The sequence below is a fragment of the Triticum dicoccoides genome, chromosome 4A (genome assembly GCF_002162155.2).
Source record: "Triticum dicoccoides isolate Atlit2015 ecotype Zavitan chromosome 4A, WEW_v2.0, whole genome shotgun sequence".
NCBI classification, from domain to species: Eukaryota; Viridiplantae; Streptophyta; class Magnoliopsida; order Poales; family Poaceae; genus Triticum; species Triticum dicoccoides.
The window spans coordinates 88,412,645-88,422,994 of NC_041386.1; the positions used below are offsets into that span (position 1 = coordinate 88,412,645).

Below are 10,350 nucleotides of genomic sequence, written 5' to 3' on the forward strand. Positions count from 1 at the left end.
CCTTGCTGTTTTGGTTTGTCTACTTGCTCGGTGGCGCGCTTTGCCCGCCTAAGCCTAGCGCCTAGTGGCATCCTCTCTCCGGCCGGCCCTCGCCACCGTACGTACGACGGCGTGCATGCATGGAGTACGTGCAACGACGCAGGCAGCTGGCCTGCTTCCTTTTTCTCGCTTCTTGCTTCGGGCTCCTCGCAAGTGCGATCCTGCATGGGTCACACGTAATGCACGGGCCTCACACAGGCACAGCCATCATGGCCTTTCTTTCACCGCAACGGTGGAGCTAGCTTGATTAGGCGGCCCTCCTATGCTAGTTTGGTGCTGCGTCCCCTCTGTCCCTCTCCACCCACTCTGCCGCTTCTCTCCTTCCCGATCAAACATTGGTGCTAACAGCACGTCCATTTCTGTGTTCTCGTTCATTGATCTGGGGTTGGTGCCTGTTCGCCGCGCCAACATGCACATTTGCGCTATCCCGCCTTTTTGGCGGGCCAAAATGCCATCCATGGCCAACAGATTTCAGCCACTTTACTCTCTTGTTTGAAACTTTGGGTGCTACTTTACCATGCAGGTGTCCGCATCACAAGTCATATTTTTCCAGGGAGACAAACGTCCTCCCCAATCTGGTGGTTTCACGTCAAATTACGCCGTACGTGGCATCCACCCCGTCCGGAAAAGGACAAGTGCAGGTCGTATCATCCAATCAAATGCAACAGATGCTCAGTTTCACCGACAATACAGTAGAGAAATCATGTGAAATCATGTGCGCTGCCATACATTGTAAATTAGAGTACTGCATGCAGAAGTCATGTGCGCTGCCATCCATTGTAAACTGACTTACTCCCTTCATTCCAAAATAGATGACCCAACTTTGTACTAACTTAATACTAAAATATTTATTTTGAAACGGAGGGAGTATTAGCGACCCATAACTCCAAAGATCATCTTCATGATCATTCGATGCGCCTACCAAGAAAAGCAGGCATTTGGCAACGACGCAACAGAAGAGCGGCCTAACTGGATGATGAAGGCCGATATGGAGATTTGGGCACACACCAGATGATATGACAAATGAAACAATGGGCAGACAACTGAGGGAAAAACAAGTTTTTACTTACTAGTCGGAATGAAATAAGGGTACTGATTAGGTACAGCCAAACTGCTACTAGAGACCTTATCTACTTGGTGATCTTTCCTCGTACCATGACAAACAGAACAAAATCAAACACTGGCACTAATCAATTCCTCCCTCACTTAATAATGGTAATATAATAGCAACATATAATATAAGCAACACACGAACTGCGGAACTGCGGTTAAGCCTTGGTTTTGGTTTTTATTGTGCTCCCGTCGACACCACCCTTGGAACCAGCTCTGTGAAGCCAAGTTGTAGAAGTGAAGCCCATCTGCACAACAAGGAGCGATTACATACTGAATCAAACTGACTTATTAATGTGTATGTACATTGACTTCTGAATTCTGAGATGGATACCTTGGTTAGTGACTCATACCACCATGAAGAGTCGAAGTGATAGAAAGGTCTAACACTTCAAACTTCTAGTTATTATCTTTCTGGTTGATCAGAACTCGAAGCTCCATTAGGAGGTGTGGACATGTTGCTCGTCGATCCATTCTCCGCTGGTGGAGGAATTCCCCACTTTCTCTCAGATTCCAACGGTTCCATGACATAAACGCTGCCATCGGTAAGGCCTAGAGCAAACTGATTTGCTTCCGAAGGATGTGCCGCAACCACAACTGGATGAACATTTGAACTATAAAAGAAACATGTCAGCAGTTTACTCACAATTCAACAAAACCAGTTTCTGAGTGGCAAATGTACTAATGACTTGCTTGTTAAAAGAATAGTTTTAAGGAAAGCAAACATGTGGGTGGCGAGGAAAAAAAAACTGTTCTATAGAACAGTTCTGTTGCAACTTTAGTTCAACAGAGCAACTAGTTTGTGGTTACACTACTGAGAGCCACAACGGCTTGCTGATCTTTAGATTCTTTATAACATATATTCTAAGTTTTCCTAAAAGCCTAATGATGTATTCCAATTCAGTTTGATACATGTAGCAATCCAAACCAATATACTTCTTTAAATATGGTAGTAAACTGGCAGGGTGATGCAAATACAGAACTTCCTCATGGAGACAATCCACAATCCAAATGCATTGAGAAAAAAAATCACTGCAAATTGAAACAATCTTTGTTCTATAATACCATACGATGGATTTTTATTCAGGTATATGTATCTTAAGGATTTAGTTGCTCAAGGCAACAAAAAATATAAATCTACCAAACAAGTATTAGCAATCTGTTAAGGACATGCACTTGCTAGTCTAAGCAGCACTTCAGATACCTCGAATCTGTTACTTCCCTTAGAAAGGTGTGTCATGTTATTGCACTGAACTAAAGTAATTGCATGAGAACAAATACCAATAATTCAAACACAGACCCTCTAAAATGAGGCCAACCAAGATCCTTTCAGAATAGCTACACAATTAACCCAGTAACTGAGACAGGTAGAAAACCCCAGAGAGTCCCTGACAGAGTAAATTATGTTTGGTTTGAGCCTTATAGAATACCTGATATTTTGAGGAAGATAAGAAGCTGGAAGAATTCGGCATTGAAGTCTCAAACTTGATGCGCTAAATATGCAGACAGTGGCATCTAGAAAGCTTGCATAAATCAGTTGACTATCACATGAGAATGTAGCATGCGTTATTGGAGGAGCAGATGTCTCCCGAGGAGGCCACTGAAAGCAAAGTTAAGGAGAGTGAGCCACAAGACAACCTTCATAGCAAGAAAGACTAAGCGTCAAATGATAATGGAAGAAATTTCACCTGCTTCACGGGTTCTAATTTTGAGGCATCATAGATGGCAATCTGGGTCTCATGGACAACAAGACAATGCTGTTGATCTTGGTGGAACTGAACTCGTGTGTCTAAGATGTTGGACGTTGGGCGACCAGATGGTATCTGCAAAAATCTGCTCCTTTGCCTCTCCCACCCATCAGTGTTCCAAACACATATCTACAACAGGAACAATCAGAAACTGAAGATGGAACAGAACTTGCTTGATAGACGTGATCTGACTAGATAGTTCAGTAAATAACCTGTGCATCAGCTCCAGAGGATACCAAAACATTTAACACATTTGAAAAGGCAAGACCTGTAATTTTCTTAGAGTGCCCTCTAAGTTTACTTTTGACCTGTACAAAAAACGAATACATCTTATCTGAGTGCACCTTGTTCACTACAGAAAAGAACAATGGTAATCATGTTATAGCAGGTGCTAATACCTCATCAATCCGAACGTTGTAAATTTGGATGGTTGAATCATCCATTCCAATTGCAATTATGTTGTTATCTTGAGGATGGAATGCGAGGAAAGTAGCTGCTGGTGGCGGAGGCATAAACGTCGTCATCGTCTGCGGTCACCATAAATGTTAGGGCATCTTCTACCGTAAAAATGATAATTACACATGATCACAATGATTTACTAACCTTAAAAGTCATCATGTTGAATAGAGAGATTTTCCCTCCTGAAGCTGACATGACATATGAATCATTCTTTGACAAAGCAAAGCAGTGAACGGCCTCATCAGGACTATTGTCAATTGTGTCATTAGTCATGAGAATGCCACTTGGAGGTTGCCATAATTGAGGAGAAACACTAGCAGTAGCCTAGAAGAGTGAATAGCAAATTAAAACAATTAGTAACAATCAAATATACAGTGTTCACCTGTGATGTACATATCTACTCCCTCCGTTCCTAAATATAAGCATTTTTAGAGATTCCAATACAGACTACATACGGAATAAAATGAGTGAATCTATACTCTAAAATGCGTCTATATACGTCCGTATGTAGTTCTTATTGAAATCTGAGCAACTATGGAGGGAGTAGTAAGAAAGCTGAGAAACTGTGCACAAACAACCAGAATTTCACCTTTCCAGTTGAATTTCGTTCATTACGTGGCCATTTCCACAGTAGATGGACGGCATTTGAAGCTAAAGCCAAGATAGCAACACCTGAATTTGTGTAGATCAGTCTCGAGATCTGCAATTAAGAAAAATAAAAACTTATGACAAACTAAGCATTGACACTAGCACACCAAACGGAACAATCCATAATACAAGTAAAAATGTGAGATGCCTTTCATGCATTATACAGTACATGCATCATTGACTGACTTGTAAGCCGTAGGTGCATACAGATAAGCATGTGCATAGCTTCACTTAGCAGTCATAATGAATGTTCATGTCCGCAAGACACTTGTCAAACATCAAGCATGTAACGAGAGCTAAAACAGTTGTTCTACACGTAGAAATCACTATGAATTAATTTAACCAAATATTAATCTTATAAATGGCAGTGCACCTACAAAGATTGCTAGAAAATGATGCATATTCAAACATATACAGAGGTAAAAGGCAAGGGAAGAAGTATCACCTTAGCTGTCCTAATACTATCACCTAGTTTTAATGATCTGCACTGAGCTGTATCAGTTATCTCCATAAGCTTCCAGACCTTTGACTTATCCATTGACTCATCAGCTATTCTAGGTTTTACATCAACCATGCTTCTGTTGTCCCCGTTCTGTCAAAAGAAGTCCAGAGTAAGATCAAGTTAGTTGGGATCACAATGTAAATTCTTTATTCTTTATAATATTAGAGACCAAATGAATCTGGATCAAAACAAACCATTGCAGTTATAGGTGATGGAGCAGCAGTTCCAGAACTGGTTGCAGCGGCGGCAGCGGCGGCGGCTGCCGCAGCAGCAGCAGTCAATGGGTTTATTAGAGGCTGCACCAATAAGAAATGATTGAGCCATGCGTGCGGGAAAAATAATCTCAAGTTGTTTCTTGGTTAAAGTAACTACCTTTGTTACAGTCTCAGATGCACTACGTGAAGCATCAAAAGAACGATTTTCCAGTGTGCGCAATAAACGAACACCATCAGCATTTGCTAAGACTTTGATACCATTATCAACAGTAGAGACTGCCAACAGAGTACCCTCCTTGTTAAAGCGGATACGCGGGCTTGCCTGATAATTGTGGGACCAGCCACCAAGTTAGAACAAGGAAGGAGATTCTTACTACATTTACATCAAATCACAAATTCACCAACATAAGCACACACAAACGAAAAGAACTCACAGGTAGGCCACCATCAGCTTCAATGGTAGTCAGAAGACTAGTGTTGTCCATGTCCCAAATCTTTATCACGAATTCATCTCCAGCAGCCAAAAACCTATTTCGCGTCGTATCGAATTGTACAACACCCATAGATCGCTTACGAAATCCCTGGTATGTTCTCTTCACCGCACCTTCACTCTCATTCCATTCCACCAGGTGTGATTCACCATCCTTGCTGGTCCCGCAAGAAAACAATCTACATAGAGGCAAGAAAAGAGTGAAACAAAGAACAAACACCTGCATAATCCTAGCTAAAAATGTTAACAATGAATTTAGATACGAACCTTGAACCATCCGCACTATATGCCATCGTAGTGCACCAATGACCTGGTGCATCATAGTCAACTCTGGACCCAAGATTATCATACAGCCATGCCTTTATCTTTCCATCTAAAGCAGTTGAAAAGATGAACTGCGTAATAGGAAGGTAACATGAGGTAAAAAAACATTAGCTTCTGATAGAAAAAACAATACAATCTGGTGCAAATGCTTGAAATAATAAATGCTTTTCAAGTACCTGAATATTTTCCTTGTAATGTGGACAAACAGAATAGACAGGAGCTTCATGACCTTCGAAGGTAAATTGTTTTGTTCCACTAGTGGCCTCCCACACCTAGAATGCAATTATTGTAGACTTCATATTTCTAGTTAAACAAGATACAATACAGTACCAGAATTAATACCATCACAGAAACTCACCTTTATCGTCTTATCGTCTCCACAGGTAATTATACACAGCTGCTTATTTGGATGGGCGAATGCAATGTCATTTACGCCACCAACATGTGCATCAATCTAATCAACAGACAGTTTATAATCATATTCAGGACACAAGATAGCAAACCATGTACACAAGACAATGAGCCATAAAGCAGATAGTGAGTGATAAGTATATGCAGTCATACCTCCAAGTGTTGCCTAATATCATCGCCACCATGATAAGAATAAATCTGTACTATATGCCTTGAATAAGCAACACCTTTTAAACAGAAGATAACATTAGAAGAGGGCTAACTTGAAAGAACAGCAATACAAAAACTGTTCACGACATCTTACCAAACAAGGTTCCATCAGGACTCCAAATTATGCGATTAACTGACACGGTAGGATCCTTAACCAGTGCTGCCTGTTGGTACAATTTACATTTACACATACTTATATTGAGTACAGGTAAAAATACTAGGTTACATAACTACATATTGCAGTGAACAAACCTGGAGGGCCATAGAACATTTCCCAAGCTCCCAAACCTTGAAGTTTCTTACAACAAGTCTCTCCTTGGTGCCAACATCCCACAATCCAATGTCACCAACATTGGTACCAACTAAAACAGATACCAAGTGAAAAATGCACAAGAATGAGATGCTATGGTAGAGATAAAGATTTATCATGGGCACAGACATTAAAGAGCTTACCAAGAAGAAGAGTTTGTTGAACTGGATGGAAATCCATGCTCATTGGAGCTGATCCTTGACTCAATGTCCGTGCGACAGCTTTATGGAAATCATCTTGCGGGTAGCTATGGCTCTGCGGATAAGTTACTGGCATCATATTCACCGGAAGATTCACCTGTGAAATACAACCCAGTTGCAATCAGGTATATATCGAGGATTGATTAGGCATAGCATGACAGTATTATCAAGTACCAACTGCAAGAATCCAATAGCGGTAACAGATTTTTGAGGGAGTGAAATTGCTAATACCTCCTCAGACAACCCAACTGGCCTGGGTCTCTTACTGACATGATCAGAATCTCCAGATGGATAGTCCATAGAAGGGTTAGCAGCCGAGGGTGTCCTAGGATGCTTCAACATAGCAGCTACAAGATATATGTGCAGAAGTGTTAATCAACCATGCAATGCCACCTATTCATAACGTTCGCGAATTCCTTGCAATATTAACAAACATAAGTACCAGGATTCGTAGGAGTACCAAATCCAATAGCACCTCCAGAAACAGCAGGATGTGTTACTGCTGGAGGGTTTGACATCCAACCGGCCAGAGGTGCGACAGGTGTTGGTGCAGGTTGAAAGGGCTGAAACAGACATAAACCAGATTATCAATAAATGTACACTTCCACATATAGATGAATTGTCCAGATATGCTCAACAAGCTTACTCCATGGGCGCCCAATTGGGGGAAACCACCAGGTTTAGGTATAGATCCAAGTAGTGGATTGTTTGCTGGTGATGGAGCACGTGCACCATTTGGTTGTCCACAAGAATGATCAACAAAGAGGGTCTTGATGTCAGGATTAGGCCTGGGATTTTTGCAAAGCTGGTGCTGCCAGTTTAAGCTGCCATATATTACAGAATAACATTACTACTATGATAAATGGAGTTAATGGTGGGGTCCCCACCTTCCACCTCCTTCAAAAATAACAAACAAAAGCAAAAATAACAACAATTTCACAAGCAAATTAAGTTAAACAGAATTTTATTCTTATCCAAACAACATCCTCCATCGTGTTAATTACCCCACTCAGGCCTGGCGGCAGAGCAAAGAACATGGTTTAGGCCTTGCATGTGGTGGGGCGCAATGTCATCTAGGATGGAGCTCGGTTGAGCGTGACACCCAGGTTGATTGCATCGAGCAAATTGAAGTTGACAATAACTCACCATGCTGCAATAATATGATTTTTTTACACATAGCAAACCGTGCCCATAGATAGACTTCTTAATTAATGATCTTTCCCTCCACATCCAAACATATATGGTAAATCTGAAGATTCACAAACGTGTGGATGTGAAATTAAACCCAGAAACGTCAACTAGGACTGACTCTGATAATCTAATGGAATACCCACTTATGGACAATAAATAATGGAAAGGTAAATAGTAATGAATCAAGGAATGAATCTGCAAATATTTGTAACATCTTTACAAGTTTCGGTTCCAAAGAAATGGAGACTGCAGGTTAACAAATATTGGTGGCAATTTATACAGAGATTCTTTACTTATTTAAACTTCAAATTGTATTGGACTGCTGGAAAAATGTAAATGCAAACAGGTGACTCAATTTTTTGGACATTTATGACTGTAGGACCCACAAAACTCGTCACGAAGAGCAACCTTATTTACAATGTAAATACCTAATGGTTGAGATGTGTCAATGTACAAGATTATAACATTAAGAAACCAAGATTTGCATCTTCTTAAAAATGAATGAACAGCAGCCCTCACTTAACTTATGGCAAATAAAGCCAGGTCAAATTTTCCTAACCAAGAACGGTTGGTTTAAATAAATTTGGGGAGAACAGAATGTGGGGCACAGCCTCATTAGCTTATAACATTTTACTGGGTCAGCTTTACAAAGGATGAAATGAGGGTAAGTAATTTTATTGGATTAAAGAATGTTCGCCTAGTAGATCTATAACTAGCATCAGCAGTTCAGCAGCAAGAAATATGCAGCATATAAGAATAAATAAGATGCCCATACAACAAAGAGTAAGGGTGCCAAGATTATTATGTTTCTTTATGTGCTACCTCTGATTGATAAGTGTCCGTAATCTAGAACTCTTCAGATTGGGAAACTGAAGCTTGTCACGGAATAAGGGGTTAGCTTCGATCAGCTTCTTCAGCTCAACAAGCATTATTGCTCTTGCAGATTTTGTATCACCATACTTGGAAAGCTGCTCATTCTCCCTATCAATAATAAAAGCAAAAACCAATCACTGAGCAGTCCAGTAACGGTTTGAGCCACACAAATGATGGCAAGAACCTAACGTTATAAGCAAATGCAATCACGCAGATTTTACCTGAAGTTCTCCAGAGTCAATAGCTGTGTGATCTCCTTAAACAGCTCCTCATTAAAGGATGCAAACACCTTCAAGTCCTTGACCAAGATTTCAACCGCCTTGGACCGATCATGCCTGACAGAAAAGGAACAGATAATCAGTCATCAATTCAGTCCAGCATTTACAATTCTACATACACCTCTTACCCCTGCACTTACTTGTCGAGGGCCTCGAGATACTTCTGCTTGCGGATCTCAAAGAATATCTTCATCGAGTAGCGGTTGTCGTCGACTTTGGTGAAGCCCCCGAGGTAGCGCTCCACCTCATCCCAATTGCCATTGATCACCTCATCCTCGAAGTACTTCATGTTGAAGTAGAAGCCAGACTCCTGCTCAAGCCTACACAGGGACAAGGGCTCCAAGTGAGCACGCTAGACAAACGAACAACACCAACTTTTGACTTTTTTGGGGTGGGGGTTTGAATCACTCACTTGTGGACGGTCTCCTTGAACTTCTCCTCATCGAGGAACTGCAGGATGAGGAAGACGAGCTCCCGGCTGAGAGAAGACATCCCCGCGTCCCCGACTCCTCACCCACCCAGGCGGGGCGGATGCAACCTGGCCGTAAACCTAGCCTGCGGGGGCGCAGGACCCCCCACTGCAGAATAAGATTCGGACTCCATGTTCAGTTCACGATCGCTCACAGCCCAGCCGCGGCGGAAACAACATACGACGGGAAGAAAAAAAACAGATCAAAAGCGAGATCGATCCAGGCGGGCTAGGGCTTTACCGGCGGAAGGAACCTCCCCGGCTCGGATCTCCTCCGCTCCGCCCCGCGCGGGGCGAGCAGAGCGGGGCCGGCGGAGGGCTCGAGGCGGCTCGGCGGGGCGGCCGGCGGCGGAGATCCGGGGGCTGCGCGGCTTCCGATTTGGGGGGCGGCCGGGGCGGGGCTATCGCGAGAGGACCGAGAGGGCCGGGAGGATGAGACTGAGGCAAGGGGCAGTATCGTAAGTCAACAAAAGGGAACGGGGGTATGGAGCAGAATTCCCCTATTTATATCGGACGAGACGAGACGATAATGGAACCCCCTCCCCCCTCCCCTGCGCGTCTATATATACCCGCACACTCCCCAAACGACATACGAGAACGTGCAGGATAAAATATCTTTATCGTTTCGGACAGGAGAAGAGAAGAAAAAAAGAAACACACGCCTTATTACGTTCGCTGCACGCGTTCGCCCCGAACCCAAACCCTAGATCTGTTCCGGAACCTGCCATATATGCACGCACATATCCCAACGATTTTGAAAAAAAAACTCGCCCAGAAATGCAATCCAAGCCCAGGAATCGGGCCCGTGGAAAGCCGGGGCTCCTCCTTTCCGACCCTGCTGCCGGATCTTTTTCGGCATGGGTGGCATACGCA

The 10,350-nt window shown here is 42.7% G+C and overlaps 1 protein-coding gene across 1 annotated transcript; it reads right to left on the bottom strand.

Annotated features, from left to right (window-relative positions):
• Positions 1 to 1,083: 1,083 nt before the first annotated feature.
• Positions 1,084 to 9,948, bottom strand: LOC119285149 (protein TPR3). The gene is made up of 27 exons (XM_037564374.1): positions 9,719 to 9,948; positions 9,421 to 9,586; positions 9,149 to 9,328; positions 8,952 to 9,065; positions 8,680 to 8,838; positions 7,313 to 7,490; positions 7,109 to 7,229; positions 6,898 to 7,013; positions 6,610 to 6,763; positions 6,409 to 6,518; positions 6,251 to 6,320; positions 6,100 to 6,173; positions 5,894 to 5,989; positions 5,712 to 5,807; positions 5,479 to 5,606; positions 5,156 to 5,390; positions 4,879 to 5,043; positions 4,701 to 4,802; positions 4,450 to 4,596; positions 3,946 to 4,056; positions 3,501 to 3,680; positions 3,296 to 3,424; positions 3,110 to 3,205; positions 2,838 to 3,026; positions 2,580 to 2,749; positions 1,484 to 1,763; positions 1,084 to 1,397 (listed from the first exon to the last, which is right to left on the bottom strand). Exons 2-26 carry the CDS (start codon positions 9,498 to 9,500, stop codon positions 1,556 to 1,558), a joined length of 3,408 nt encoding a protein of 1,135 aa, XP_037420271.1. The 5' UTR covers positions 9,501 to 9,586; positions 9,719 to 9,948; the 3' UTR covers positions 1,084 to 1,397; positions 1,484 to 1,555.
• Between the last annotated feature and the right edge of the window lie 402 nt (positions 9,949 to 10,350).